Source organism: Epinephelus lanceolatus, chromosome 7, assembly GCF_041903045.1.
Source record: "Epinephelus lanceolatus isolate andai-2023 chromosome 7, ASM4190304v1, whole genome shotgun sequence".
Classification (NCBI taxonomy): domain Eukaryota; kingdom Metazoa; phylum Chordata; class Actinopteri; order Perciformes; family Serranidae; genus Epinephelus; species Epinephelus lanceolatus.
In genome coordinates, this window is record NC_135740.1 from 33,554,947 (window position 1) to 33,571,087 (window position 16,141).

At 40.9% G+C, this 16,141-nt stretch overlaps 1 protein-coding gene across 1 annotated transcript; it reads right to left on the minus strand.

The window, feature by feature from the left end:
- Window positions 1-1,468: 1,468 nt before the first annotated feature.
- On the minus strand, window positions 1,469-16,025 carry bend4 (BEN domain containing 4). The gene is made up of 6 exons (XM_033632772.2): window positions 15,106-16,025; window positions 10,219-10,803; window positions 8,715-8,806; window positions 8,507-8,533; window positions 7,638-7,878; window positions 1,469-4,956 (listed from the first exon to the last, which is right to left on the minus strand). Exons 1-6 carry the CDS (start codon window positions 15,599-15,601, stop codon window positions 4,724-4,726), a joined length of 1,674 nt encoding a protein of 557 aa, XP_033488663.2. The 5' UTR covers window positions 15,602-16,025; the 3' UTR covers window positions 1,469-4,723.
- Between the last annotated feature and the right edge of the window lie 116 nt (window positions 16,026-16,141).

The window sequence follows — 16,141 nt, forward strand, 5'->3', positions numbered from 1 at the left end:
TGTGCCTTTACTATCAGTTCAAAACTTAAACATATGCCATATTCAGTGAACAGGAGGCACAATATTTGTCATCATTTCGATATTTCCAAATTCCACCCATATTGTTTGATTTGTTGGCTATGTTAAAATTATTATTCCATTAACATATTATGGGTTGAATTGGAAGACACCACCTTAAATTCATTGTGTGCCTTTAGTTATTGCAAAATAGTGTTACATTATTTTGAGATACTGAGGGAAGGGTGGTGCAATTTTTAAATTTGGCAATAAATGTTGGCATCGTACCACGGATATGTTACATTTGTATGTTTTATGTGGCAGATATGTTGAAAGTTTTTATTTTAACAGTGCTGTGGTTACATGTGGTTACATTTAGGCACAAAAAACACTTGGTTTTGGTTAGGAAAAGATCATGTTTTAGCTTAAAGTACCCACTATTGGGAGCACAATTCCAACTGGAAATGCAGCAATATCTTAATAAAAAACAATCACTTTGTGTGGCACTTTCTCCCGTGGAAACACAGCAACAGGTTGCTAAAAAAAACACCTATTTTTGGTGGCTAAAAGCCGCTGGAAACGCTGATGGGTTGGTGTTTGTTGGTCTTGAATGCCGGTCTGGCCTAGATGTCATGCCATCCACCATCTCCTCCACTTCCATAAAGTCAGCTCATAAGCTACGGCACTGTAGAAACGTTGATATGATATGTATGTAACATACAAATGTTACAAAATTTAACTATACAATACATCATGAAGAGGTGAAGAGGGAGCTAAGCCAGAAGGCGAAGCTTTCAATTTACTGGTCCATCGACGTCCCAACCCTCACCTATGGTCATGAGCTCTGAGTAGTGACCGAAAGAATGAGATCATGGATACATGCGACCGAAATGAGTTTCCTCCGTGGGGTGGCTGGGCTCAGCCTTAGAGATAGGGTAAGGAGCTTGGACATCCGGTGGGAGTTCGGAGTAAAGCTGCTGCTCCTTCGCTTCGAAAGGGGTCAGTTGAGGTGGTTTGGGCATCTGATCAGGATGCCTCCTGGGCGCCTCCTGTTGGAGGTGTTCTGGCCACGTCCAACTGGTAGGAGGCCCCGGGGCAGACCCAGAACACACTGGAGGGATTATATATCTTATGTGGCCTGGGAATGCCTTGGGGTCCCTCAGGAGGAACTGGAAAGTGTTGCTGGGGAGAGGGACGTCTGGAATACTCTGCTCAGCCTGCTACTTCGGATAAGCGGATGAAAATGGATGGATGGAATGCATCATGATCTGGAATCACGTATTTGATGCTATTCAGTGACACACACACAAAAAAACTCCCTTTAAACTGATTAAGAATTAAACAAATGTTCATATCACATATATAACAGATAGATGATCATCAGTGTAAGCTTTCAGCTTCAGTGCTTATTTTATTTATCATAAATAAAAAACAACAGAAGCTATTAGATTTGTAAAAATCCTACTGATGTTTCACAGTGTTGATAACAGCCACTTTGAGGGAGTAAATACAAATAAACGCTCACATTCAGAACAGCAACACAACGACAGAATCCAACTGTTTAAGGTTTCTGTGGCACTTTTCTACTTGGCTTCTTTAAGAGAAAGAGAGAGAACACCTCACACAATACTGTACTTTATATTACACATTTACACAGCACTGTCGACGTGGCAAACTGACTTAATAAATCTGGTACATTCAAAACGTAGAAAACGGTGTCGTGAAGTGAAGTTATTGAGTACCAAATAAAATAAATACAAAGAATAAGAAATGGTTAAATTCTCACTGTGGGACAGCTACAGCCACAAGGAGACACGTAAAAGTGCAAATAAGAGGTTCAGACAAGAAGAAGTGCTCGATTTTTTTTCCACTCGGGTCAAAAGATAAAGATTTAGATGTGGATATTGTCTGTAATAGTGAAGAGGACAGTACAAACCCACGTTGTGATTACGTAACAACACACAAACTATCAACACTTTGTACTGTGGAGGTCTTGAATCAAGTTTAAGGCATTATTTTATGGCAACATTCATTCATCCTGAGTCAAAAAGTCCTCTCACTGATGAAAAACTAAAAGTAAAATGTGATAAATTTACTGTAAGTTGAAGACTTTTTACATCAGGATGAATAAAATAATCTATGACAGCAAAGAAAGTGCAGAAATTAGCATAAAATAGAAACAGTCTCCTTTTTTATCTCCACTGTGTTGTTCCTTTTTAATGATTGGAATAGCGTCATCAGCATTATATCGCTGCCATATACAGCATTTTACACTAATTTAGGATACCTCATGCTACCTTTTCTGCAGTTATTAAGACTCTTCTGCAATATGACGCACTTTTCTTTTTTAGTTGAATATCCTGAAATCTGCTGCAGGAAGTTTATAACCTATCAGCCTTGACTAATACTTCTTTCAACCCAAGGGAAGCTGCATTTGAGCACGTTGGAAAGACTTTGAATGCACTTTTCTTTTTAAAACTTGACACGTCAGAATCGATTCAAATTAAGAAAAACACATGGGGATGCAAAGTGCAACACTACAGGTAACAAAACGACTTTCTCAGAGGCACTCCTGTAGAAGAGGTTGCAAGTAAAGGTGCTTCACCAATGACGCAGAATTTGGTGGAGAAATATTAAATGCTACTTTCCTTGATATAGGAAGGTGGAGGTGCTACGTAGAGAAGCTTATTACAGGCAATGTGATGAAAAAACATACGATCTGTTTAGTCATTATAACGAGAACCTTTTTCAAAATAATGACTTAATATATGACTTGATGTCTCATAATAATGACTTGGTATGTCAAAATAAAGACTTGGTATGTCAGAATAATGACTTGGTATCCCATAATAATGACTTGGTATGTCAAAATAATGACCTGGTATCGCAAAATAATGACTTGGTATGTCAGAATAATGACTTGGTATCCCATAATAATGACTTGGTATGTCAGAATAATGACTTGGTATCTCAAGTTAATGAGAAAGTCTCTAAAAAATAATGACCTGGTATCTCATAATAATGACTTGATGTCTCATAATAACTACTTGGTATGTCAAAATAATGACCTGGTATCGCCAAATAATGACTTGGTATCTCAAAATAATGACCTGGTATCACAAAATAATGACTTGGTATGTCCAAATAATGACCTGGTATTCCATAATAATGACCTGGAATAATGACCTGGTATCTCAAAATAATGACTTGGTATCTCAAGTTAATGAGAAAGTCTCTAAAAAATAATGACCTAGTATCTCAAAATAATGACGTGACATCTCATAATAATGACTTGATGTCTCATAATAATGACTTGGTATGTCAAGATAATGACCTGGTATATCAAAAATAATGACCTGGTATTCCATAATAATGACATGGTATCTCCAAATAATGACTTGGTATCTCCAAATAATGACCTGGTATCTCAAAATAATGACTTGGTATTCTATAATAATGAGTTGGTATCTCCAAACAATGACCTGGTATCTCAAAATAATGACTTGACATCTCACAATAATGACTTGGTATGTCAAGATAATGACCTGGTATCTCAAAATAATGACTTGCTATGTCAAAATAACAACGTGGTATCTCAAAAATAACAATGTGGTATCTCAAAAATAATGACTTGATATCTCATAATAATGACTTGGTTTCTCATAATAATGACTTGGTTTCTCAAAATAATGACCTGGTATCTCAAAATAATGACTTGGTATTTAAGAATAATAAGTTAGTATCTCAAAAAAATGAGAAACTTTCTCAAAATAATGACAAATTCTTGGTATCTCAAAAATATTGAGTTAATATCTCTAAATATCAAGGAACATCTTTAAAATAATGACTTTTCTTTAAAAAAAATAAAATAGAATAAAAATAGTATCACAAAAATAACGAGGTGGTACCTCTAAATAATGACAAACTTTCTCAGAATAATAGGTTAGTATCTACAAAACAGAGACTTTCTTAAAATAATGACTTGCTTTTCTCAAAAATGAGTTAGTATCTCCAAATAATGACTGATATCAAAATCATATGCTAGTGTTTCAAAATAAAGTGAAACTTGCTAAATTAATGACATGGTATCTCAAAATAATCAGTATCTTAAAATCGTCATTTTAATAATGTTTCTCATTATTAAGTCATTATTTGGAGAATTTTTTCTCATAATTTAGAGACACTAAGTCGTTTTGAGGGAGTTTCTCTTTATAATGACTCACAGGATCTTTTGTTTTCATCACACTGGTGGAAATGGGCCTCCATAGCTTGTGGTGTCAGTGATGGATATAATAAGTCTCTGGCTTGAGTAACATGAACACAAATAGCTTCCTGATGACCTGAAGGTTTGCAAGTAAATTGTGAAAAAACTCAACTGGAACTCCATCCCAAAAACACAACATAACAAACAGAAATATTCCACTGATAGAGACGTAACTGTTCAAAACATGAAACTATAGAAAAAGTAGCAAATGGAAGACTCAAATTTTAAAAGTTTAAAACAGCTTAAGAGTCAAATTTTAACGAAACATAACTGTCTGTATAAAAATGGCAAAAAAGCTACAAACTACTGAAAGTGGTTCAGAGAGACTGTGGTTATATTCTGTAGGATAAACCTCTGGAATGTTTTCTTCACTGTGTAAAGTGACAGGTTAAGGTCAGTGTTTTGGGATATGTTGTTGTACAGCTACATTTCAGGCATTTGTCTTTTGCTTCTCCTTTAACTTCAGTCCGACTGGCCGTTCTGGCAGCCTTTTAAATACAGTTCGTCCTGTGACAGGTGTCCGTCAAAGGCGTCCATGTAGAGGCTGCTGGTGCTGCTGCCGCTGCTGCTCAGGAACGTGCCGACCGCCCGGCCCTGACGAGCGTGACCGACAGCATCACTGAACACTTTGTTGATCTGCTCCTCGGAGGGCATCCACCAGTCTGGGTTTGAGGCACAGTGCATCCGGATGAACTCTGGCGGGAAGATTTTCAATCAAAAAAAGATCAAACATACCAAAGCAAGCCTTGATTTGTATCAGGCTTCGACAGGGGTGACACTTTAAACTTCACTGTACATGTGTCACACAAACTATGATCATGGGACTTAAATCACAAGATCCAAAAGAACTATCTCAGTCAAATTAAAGGTATGAATGCTTAGTCTTATATTTGGATGTGAGATCAGTGTGAAAAGAAATAACAATGTATGAAATGACAATGTGAAACTTAAAGAGATTTATCACATGAATCTGCACCTCCCCTTTCTTTAAACAAGCTTTACACTGAGTTTAGGCTCATTGTTTTGCTGTCAGGCCAATTTTCCAGTCACAATTTTACTGCTTTGGTTCACTCTCATTGCTCTCTGCTGTTTTTGGCCGCGCAGGGAACCAATGTCAATGAGAAAGCTCTAAACAGCTGACAGTACACTACCTGCTCAGCAGCAAACAGCATACAGACACAGTTAGAGACTAGCTGGTCAACATAGTGGATCATTCAGCAGTTTAAGAACCAAGGACCAGTTGCACAAAACGCCTCAAAATTTCTCCTCAGCTTAGGGACTTACACAGTTGCACAGAATCCCTTAAAAGGTTTCCTTTTAAAGGAAAAATGTAACTTATTAACTGCGTTGAAAGATATTTTACAGCGGTTAAAGTTTCCATGGAGACTGTTTGTTTGCTTTGACTCACGCTTGTGATGCCTGTTATTGTCTCACAAAGTTGGCTTATAATTAGATACTGAAAAAATGGCAGAATAAAAGAAGGCAAGAAAACCATATTGATCAGAGGAGATTATACTTCTGAATGAATACGATCATAGAAAGCACATCCTGCACAGTAAATTTGATCCCCAAATACCAGAAAACAGAAAACGATTGTAGGAAGAAATTGCAATGAAAATTAATTCAGTCAAATCAAAAGCGTATCCATCTGGTTCTCCTGGTCGTAGAAAACTCTTCTCAGAGTGTATTAGTTTATTTCATTTATCACCACAAACTTGGTCATGTTGCAGTTAAGACAGAGTCAGAGGTATCTTGTTGTTGTTAAGATCTTTTGTGCAACGGTCTGGGGATTCCTGTGGTATAAGACCAAGATAAGGAGAAAATCACAAATACTTTAGTCAACATTTTAGGGAAACCTTAAGGAGAAGACTTAAGGATGTTTCGTGCAACCAATTTTATTTTGAGAAAAAAAAACCTTGACTAGGACTTAAAGGAAAATCTTAACTTAAGGTGTTTTGTGCAACTGGCCCCTGATATTTCCCTTTAGGAGTTGATAGAGACCTGAAACAGAGCTAACAGAGAGTGAATATTGAACTAAATAAATTATCACGTTGCTCTGAAATAGCCAGATGTGTAAATAAGCAACTGTTTAATAACAAGTTCACCATATGAACTTAAAAGATAATGAGTTAATAATATGTTAATGTTGTATTTAAGCTTGTTTTTGCTGCCACCAAGTGGCCAAAAAACATTATAGCAGTTTTAAAATAATAAATTGTGAGACAGTTTATGGTGGAAATGAATGAAATAGTGGTAAAGGTGTTACACTAAAAGATAGAGTTTGACTTTTTCTGTCTTAAAGGGATACTTTGCTCATTTTCAACCAGCTCTGGATCATTACAATGTGGGCAGTATGCGTAAATGAACTATGTTAAACTTCCCATTTACCCATGAAAACAGGGCTGATCAAATATAAACCAAGACTCTATTTCTCACCTAAAATGTCTTCAGAAACATATTTTAGTGCACTGTTTGGCTGTATTATGAGAGTTTGGGAACAGGAAAAGGGCGCCTCACTGTTTCTTGTATTGTGAAAACAGAGGCTGAAATTTTTTAGATCAAACCATAAAATTAGGCAGTGCTTATCAAATATGAACCAAGATTCTGTGACTGCGTTGTCTATTTCTCGCCATAGACAAACATATTTTATCTCACTGTTTAAAGGTAATTTCAGATCATGTGTTACCAGCTGGCCTCCATATAGTTTCCTGCGGAAAAATTGTTGAATTTCCATTAAGTCATCCACCAGTGGGAGCGTTTATTGGCACAATGGATTCTGGTAGTTGTAGGTTTTCTACCTCTTAAATAAAACCAAATTCCACAGCTATTTTTTCTCTGTTTGCTCTGGTCATGTAGCACCAATTTCAAAAGTATTTGTGTCTTTAAGACGATCTTTCCCGCAGTAAAAACTTTATGATGCCTTGTGGTTGCAATGATCAACTGGAGTAGGAGGGTAATCTGATCGGTTATAACTGAAATCACATGACCAGGAATGTATCAGTTCTTATATATATATTTAATAATATGATAACCCACATCCATGTGATCAAAAATTGTATTTGGCTGACATTTGCTTGCCACTTAAACACAGTCTCAGTTATGCTGTTATGGGCTCATAAATACTGAGCTCACTTGTTAGTTACTGCTGCTTTTGAAGTCTGAAACATGGGCTGTAAAAGTGGAGTGCTCTAATAAGCATGGCGCTACATCATTCAAACAACACTAACATTTTATAAGCAACCTTTTGCCAGAGCTTCTGGCTGTAGGACAACTGCAGGAGTTTTATCAGTGTTGTGTTTAAGCCTTAATGTATCACTTAAACTGAGCAGACTGGAGCAACATGTGAATACTTTACAGCTTTTTTCTGGCCGCGTACCTCTGAGGCAGCTGACTTTGACGGGGTTGAGCGGCCGTCTCTCCAGGCCTGGATCTCCTGAGTGGACTGAACGCTTCCTTTTGCCCAAACCGCAGGAGAACTTGAGCTCGTCTGTGGTGAAGACGAAGCGAATCAGGTAGCGCAGCAGCCGCCTGCCGTCCTTCTTGGAGGAGTTGACGGCTTCGTCCCACTGCTTGTTAGAGATGAAGAGAGGGTAGTTCTCCAGGAGCTGTTTACTGCCCTGCGGGGAGGAGGAAGACAGAAGGTGTGAGGGTCAGAGGAAGGTCAGGTATGCCATGGTTACACTCGTCCTGCTGCCTCACATGGCTCCAAATCTGACTGCATTGTCTAGAGTTTTTCAAAATTTATTTTTGTCCTTCTTTTAAGGAATATAGAAAAGAAGGTCATGGTGACAGTGACAGTGTTCGAGAAGCCAGACTTTGGTGTCAGTTCTATTAGAGTCAATGGGGCGGGCACTAAAAACCACACTTTAACCCATAATATCTTTGTTGTTTCGACTTCTGACTGACGAATCCTTACACAAGATTAGAAAACACACATTACATAATGCTTGCTGACTTATTATTTTTATCTAAATATGTACATTTGTCTTCCTTGTTATTGGTCTCCAAACAGATCATGGTTCTGTCCATTAGACGCTCAGATGCAGCTGCTGTCACTGTCACCATGACTTTTCCGTCTTTTGTTTTCCTTGCCTTCTTACAGGATGTACAGCATCATCTAGTGTCAATTTCCCTTATTTACCACCACTTCCTGTTGGTTTCACAAGCACATATTACACAAATACACACAAAAATCCTTTATGTTCTTAATAAACAACAGAATTTATCAAAGGATGAAACACAGACCTCAAAGACTGTTTGCCGCTCTTCTTCCTGCAGAGACAAAGTTTTCTATAATTACATATTTTCACACCACTTAATCACACAATTTACACAACAAAGAAGTTAATAATGTGAGATGAATGTGACCTGATATTTTTATACCTTAACATATGCTACCGATCACACATGCTTCGAATAGCTGTGAATGATGCACTGCAGCCTGTTTCCTCACCTCAGTGAGCTGCTCCTCTGGCATCGGCTGGACCAGCTGGTTGTGAAACTCAAGAACAGTCTTGAAGTAGTCGAGAACATTTTGACAGGGAACTGTATATAAAGACAATGTGACCAAAAATAAAGATGCATTGTGAAATTTCCCAGCAAGCAAGCAAAGAGGCTGAGATATGACTATACATCCCCTCAACACACAGATAAAATGAGCCGGTTTAGTGCAAATTAGGTTAAGGTGACACTGGGGAGCTGTGAATGCTTTGGGGAGAGCAGAAATCTTAATAAAAATAGATGCTATTAAGACTGTTGCCCCAAACTCTGTGATGCATTTAGAGAGTGACAGCGTGTGGCTCTCTGAAACTGATGACACGCACAAACTTAACCTAAATAAATGACGCCTGCACAGACATGTAGGTTTAGTATTGATTAATACAGAAGCACAAACTAATTTCCCTGAAATATACAGACAGGTGACAAATTAGAGAGCTTAAATAAATGAGTGAAGTAGCGTTGAAACAGTCAATTAATCAATCTACATAAAATTAATTCGCTTGATTATCGAGTTTAATCATCATTTCTAGCTGTATGAGCTGTTTGGCTCTGTAGATGGCAATGCTGGTCCATCACTTTGGTCTAAACTGAAATATCTCAACAACTATTTGATGGATTGCAATCAGCAAATGAATAGACATTAAACCAGAGCTGTTTTGAAGTCCAAGCCAAGTCTCCAGTAGCTCTCCAGATACACAGACACAGGGCCGTGTTCATTACCATGTTCTTGGAAATGTTTTTACTGTGTGTACGCAAAATTACTGTTGGGTTCACAACACGTGTGCACTGGCCACATTTGTTCTCACCACCATGCGGAAATGTACAGGTGCTATTTGGCATCAGCATGCTGCCACGCCCCCATTTCTCTATACAAGGAAATACATTTGTCTAGAGGGTGTATCATGGGGAAAGCAGCAAACATATAAGTGAATGTCTCGGCAGTCGAAAACAGCCGATAAGCCGATTGACATTCTCTTTAAACATGTCATGTCGGTCTCTGAAGATGCCCTGTCTCCTGGAGGCACTGCTGCGGTATCTTCCAGCAAGACTAGATACGCCATCTTAACACCTGCTTGGATGCAAATCAAAATCTTATATTTAACCTACATGCCTGTTAATAGGCTACCAATAAACACCGGCTACATATGAGCAATTTCATGACACAAGAAATTAACCCTAACCCTTGGAGTAGCAGATCATTACACTCCGTTGTAAGCTAGGACTGGCACACAAAGTTTTTATAGTTGAATATTAGAATTATGACAATAACTGATGAGGATGAAAGGGCCTCAGCTGTATAGTTATTTGTGAATAAAGCCCAGAATCTCTGGCAGGAGATGCTCATAATGGAAAAACACCTTCCCTTTAATTTGTCACCAATCTGTATGAGTGCACCTTTAACCAGTCCCAGAGGAGAGACTCAAACCCCTGTGAAGTTTTAGCTTTCACTACTGCACCTGGGATATTCTCCAGCTTGTTGCGCAGCTCCTCGTTCTCCTGCTGCAGAGACAGCACCTCCTGCTCCAACTCCAGACAGCGTGGACAGCAGTTCTCCTCCTCCTCTTCCTCCTCAGGCAGCGTGGACGACGGGTGGCCGTACGACTCTGACGGAGTCGGCGAGCCCCAGCCTCCCAGGTTGTGTGTCGGAGGAGACACCCCTGAGCCAGGCTCTGCCAGCGGACACTGCTCATCCTCCAGACCTGCAGCCAGATGTTGCTGCTGCTGCTGCTGCTGAGGCCCTGAGAGCAGATAGTTCTGTAGGGAGTCTGTGAAGATGCGGAGAACAGCAGAGGTCTGTTGTTGGTTTAAATGGCTTTGTTGGGCCTCCTCCTCTGGGTCTGTGGTGGATGAGCTCTCTTCAGGTTTGGATTTCCCCAGTGAGGAGCAGTGAAGCGCCTGGACCTCCCCTGGCCCGTCTTCCAGCTTGATGTTGGAGGTGAAGGAGGGAGAGGAGGAGGAGGGCTCCAAGAGACGGCCGTTGTTGAGGAGGCTGAGGACTCTGCTACACTGCTGGGCGAAGGCATCCAGGATGAGACGATTCTCTGTAGCAGAGCAAAATCAAGAGATCAGAGATGGTGGGGATGAACTTTAACATCATCTACAGGTCTACTGTGTTCAGAGATGGATATATTTGATGTTCACGGTTCATTTTTCACCTTGGGAACAGCAGCTGACAAAACAATCTAACCTTAAGGTCTATTTAGTAGCTGTTCTGGAGCTTTGGGCTGCATCACTGGGTCTTCATCAACAGATTGAGTTCACTTTGGAATATAGATGATGAAACTTTTAAGTCAGGATGGATGAGACGTCTCAACATCTACAGTTCTGTGACAATCAAGTTAACTTAATGTGATGATGAAGCTCATGTGATGCAGTCAAAAGCTCCAGAGCAGCAACTTCATGAATCTTTTCCTTGTTGGCTATCGTCCTGTTTTAACAGACATTATACTTTACACTAAACACAGTCATGACAGAAGCACTCAGGTCTTTTACTACTAAAGTAAAAGTATCAGTACAAGAAAAACTCCTTTACAAATAAAGGACCTGAAGTATTATCAAAAAATCTGCTTTTAGTTTCCAAAGTAAAAGTACTCACTCTACAGAAAAGTGGCCCCTGTGTTACATTATAATACATGGCATTATTACTTATAATAATTATTACTGATGCATTGATATGCAAACTGTATGTTACTGTTGTAGCTTGAAGTGGAGCTAGTTTCTTCCAGTAGCCAACGTGAGGGTCAGAAAACAAATCTGAGAGGTTTTGAAAAGATTAACAGGGTAGGGAGGAAGAACAAAATAGGTCTCACGACACAAATCTGTATTCATAGAGTTTTCTTGGGACTGTTTCCTAATCTGTGCTTGACCTCTTTGGGCACTGCAGCCAGTCGGCTACTTACACCCATCCCTATGACATGTTCTAAATGGCTAAAACTTGTTACGTCGATGCATAGAGGTCAAAGGCGGTTAGGGTTAAGGCAAAAAGGTCATGTAAGGGATAGTATTAGCCAGTCTCAGATATTCTCTGAGATTAAAGTGGTAAATGTACAAGTAAAATGTACAAGTGCTGCTAAAAAGTCAGGTGACGTAGTGTAAAGTGGGACACAGTCCATGGCAGGACTAAGATAAGGCAGATTAATGGGTTAAGCACAGGACTTTTTTTTAACCTTTATTCAACCAGGAAGTCCCATTGAGATTAAATATCTCCTTTACCAGAGAGACCTGGCCATGTTACAACATATAATACAACATATAATACATAAATCTTCAATAAAACAACAACTATTCAAACATAGAGGCCTCTCAAGAAAAACAAGCACACGTCTCTGTCACCAGATTCTTTATGATGCCCTTAAAATTTATCAATGGTATAAGTGATTCTAATTTTAGATCTTTTTTAAGGTTGCTCCATGTCCAGTGTGCAGAGTAGGAGAATGCAGTTTTCCCCTGATGTGTTAAAACCCGGGGTACATTAGAAAGCAACCACTTGGAGGAGCGTAGCTGGTAACTACCAGAGCTGACACACAGAAGGATGCAGAGGTATAGGCTGGATCCATCAAATCATAAGTGACTTTGCTTTTGTAATAAAACGTAACATAAAATGGAGGAGGACTTTCACATGGGGAGATTCAGATTTGAGTCCAGTGCTGGCTTATTGTTTTTAGACGTAGATGAGTTATTATTTTCAGTTTTACGATGTATAAAGCTGCTGAATGTACCGTGTAAGCAAACCTTTGTAGAACAGCTGAATAGACCCGTTTGTGTAAACCTCATATTTCGACATTTGCCTGGACACCCAGGAGTAAACACCTGGGTGCAAACAGCATTGTTGGCTACAGACACCTGGGTGCCTGTCTCTGCCGTGATGCTGTATAGGCCTGCACCCAGGTGTAAATAGCCACATTAGCTATTTACACCTGGGTGCAAATAGCATTGTTGGCTACGGACACCTGGGTGCTAAGAGCGTCTGCTGAAAATAAATCTGAGGGGCCGTGAGATGAGAAATGGGGGAGAAAAGCAGGGAAATTATAGGTTTTGCAACAAAGCTGTTTCCAATTTGTGCTTTTATTGTGAAATATTGTAGAATTTAACCTCACTGGGCCTCGAAAACTTGATTAATGAAGCCATGTGAGAAGTTTTGAAGTGACTTTTTTGTTTAGTGAAACTGTTGACAGCTTATCAACAAGGAGCTCCAGCTAGATTGCTTTATTGTGAAGGGTCACCAGTCAAAGAAGCTGGGTTTTTTCTAACGATGCATTTTAATTTGTGAGTTTAAATCGTGTGTGTTTTTAAAGCTAGATCTAAATCTGCTGTCAAATAGATGTAGTGGTGTAAATAGTCCAATGTTCACCTCTGAAATGTAATGAAGCAGACAGTAGCAGAGGATGGAAGTACAAGTACCTCCGAAGTACAGTACTTGAGTGATGTACTTCCTGTGGGAGAGCAGCAGCGACACTTATAGAAACACTGTGAGTGATTCTGTGTTTTGTCTTTCACTGGTTTGCCTTCCTTTCTTTCTTTCTTTCTTTCTTTCTTTCTTCCCCACCATGTCTTTTTGTGGCAAAGCTTTCCACATACAGTCGGCTCCTCTGCTCATAGAAATGTCAGCTTGATTATGCTGATTTATTCAGATGTCAATAAACTCTAAAGTCACAGTATCTGCTGCGACCAAACCCAGCCGAGCAAAGAGAATCAGCACGGAGCCATTGTCCAGAAACGAGCCTCAGTATACAGTTTCCCTGGTAGTCTGGGCACGTCTCAATGAGATGATCTCACACATACCTCCATGTAATGATTATGAGTCCACTGTCCTCACACAAACACACACACACTAATACACACACAGACAAAATGAGTTCTAGGCGGCCACTGCTGCGTTGCCACTCGCTCAGACGTGTCTATCAGCCTGGCGCAGATGTGTCGCATTTATTAATATGCGTGCTGTCTCTGTTTACCCATCGAGATGTATCTGATACCATTCGCCTTCACCCTGCACACCCCCCCAACCACCCACCCACCGCCACCCTCCTCTCCTCTCTTCTCTCACCAGTTCTGTGGCACGGTGAGCTGAGAGCCTCATAAAATTTCATTAAAAACAACACGCTCGGCAGAGGCAAATTTATGAGCCCCATTTATTTTAATCACAACTCTTTGGGAACGGCTTTTCAATGCAATTTGTGTTATTGTGTGCTGAACTGATTGCTGAGTCCAAGGGGTCTCTGCTGCCTCTCTTCACGAGGAGGGCATCAAGTTTTTTTCCAGGCATGTGAGGGACATTAAGTTGCTCCCATCGTGCAGATAAAAAGCACTTTGATGTGTCATTATCAGTAAGAATGCATGGCACGTTTAGCCCAGGATTGGATGGTGCATCTTGTGTAATATGAGCAGGGGAAAATATGGTTTTGTGTGATTATTTCATGAGTGAAATCAGGACCACGTGCACGCCAGAAGGGGTGCAAACAATGGGTCATCATCAAGACTTACAAAGCATCAGGCTGCTCTTTCACAGACTGAAGTAGGCTAAAGATAACTCCTGTTTTTAGATCAAACCTATGATACTTCATGCACACGTTTCCCAATTCTCATGTAGTTAATACAGTGCAACCTGAGCACCTCAATTTCTGAACCCTCAATTGTCTGCAAAGCAACAATAACCAGCAGCAAATTGAGCCTCTGCTTCCAGCAGTGATAAAGAGATTAATATCTGATTAGAGGATGAGATGTAATGTTTAATTTGGTAACTGACAGGATTAGGTTCATTGCTTTCATCTTAATGTTGGCTCCCATGGACCCGCCCTCCACACGGGGAACACATTTCTCCCTGAGCCTGCACAGCCCCTCTAATGAACCGCAGCTGAGGGGAAAAATTAGCACAGAACAATGTGTTTCAACCGGAGATTGTGAGGGCCCTTCTTGCACACACACACACACACACACACACACACACACACATAGGAAAACACACACGTAAACACACACACATGGACAGACAATTACCCAATGTAATTTTTAGCACATGCACACTAGAGATTCAATCATGACTGCTCTCATTACAGCTGCAAATCAATCACTGCTGACAGGAAGGAGAGAAGAAGAAATGGGAACAAAAACATGCAGGTGAACAAAAGACATGTTTCTTTTTAGTGACATATTGTTTTGTCCTTCAAGTTTACAGACTCGGGAGGCTTTGTGCTCAAGCAAAAACCCAAAATGAGCTCCACAATCAGGACATGCAGCTCAGAAAAGTCTCAACATCCCAAATCTAAGAGAATAAGATGGAGCAGACCTGCACACATGACCAGGAGTCACTCTCATCACTCACTCTGAGTAAGTTTGAAACCCACCTGAGCTGATCCCGTAGGTGCAGTCTGGGGAGAATCTGGGCTCCGCTCTGCCGCTGCTGGCGCGCCTCTGCTGGGTACCGGGAGATGCTGCCGCCGCCGCTGAGGTGGATGTCGGGACCCTGCTGCTGGGCCTGTTCTCACATGGGAAACGATCCTGCTGCTGCTGCTGCTGCTGCTGCTGGGGCGTCGGGTGATGCTGCTGCTGGCTGCTGCTGATAGCGACGCTGGTTTGGTGGAGCTGCTGCTGCTGCAGACGCTGCTGGTGGTGGTGGTGGTGATGGTGCGGCTGGAAATGATGAGGCTGCTCGGGATGGAAAGTGAAGTGGTGTCCGTCACCAAACAGAGGCACCTCGACCACAGCCGACCTGTCAAAGCGCGACTTGCCCGCCGAGCGCTTGCTCTGGAAGATTTTCAGGGTGCTGTACGGACCCCGTTGTTGTCGGCACATCTTCGGGGCGCAGGGCCCTTCATCTGCGGGCTGCATCTCTCCCTCCATCCCGGCCAGGTGTCACAGCGCGGCGGCGGAAGGCGAAAGTCTCCGGGGTCGGTATCGTGGCGTGCTGGTGTGACAGGCAGCTGATGAGTGGAAGATCAGATCCGTCACTGTCTGGCTCGGTTTCCCTCATACACACTGTGTGAAGGGTGGGCTCAGTTACTGACAAGCCGCCGCTCCAATCCCCAGTCGGGAGCTCCGACACTGAGACTCCTCCAGAGGGAAATACAGGCGGGACTTGTGCGCCGCTGCCTGCCTCCTTTGTAGCCACCATCCACACAGAGAACAACGGGGCGCTGTAGCAGTTGTACAATCTGGAAATGAAAAAAAAAACGCACAACCAAATCCTACAAATGAAAAGGCAGAGGCCATTTTGCTACTGAGCTCAGAGCATCAACATGAGCGCAATGAAAGAAAAGGCCATCCACACCCACACAGCCATAAAAAGAGCAAATAAGCATTCATTTTTCCTTCCTCTTAACATTTACAAATTTATAAATGGATCAATAAATCAAAATAAAATAACAGGAAATTTAATTTTAT

Coding starts and splice junctions, on each gene's coding strand:
- bend4 (XM_033632772.2), bottom strand. CDS start 15,601: ATGGAGGGAGAGATGCAGCCCGCAGATGAAGGGCCCTGCGCCCCGAAG. Junction 8,534..8,714: donor CAGAGGAGCAGCTCACTGAG/GTGAGGAAACAG, acceptor TTGTCTCTGCAG/GAAGAAGAGCGGCAAACAGT. Junction 7,879..8,506: donor AGCGGCAAACAGTCTTTGAG/GTCTGTGTTTCA, acceptor TCCTCCCCGCAG/GGCAGTAAACAGCTCCTGGA.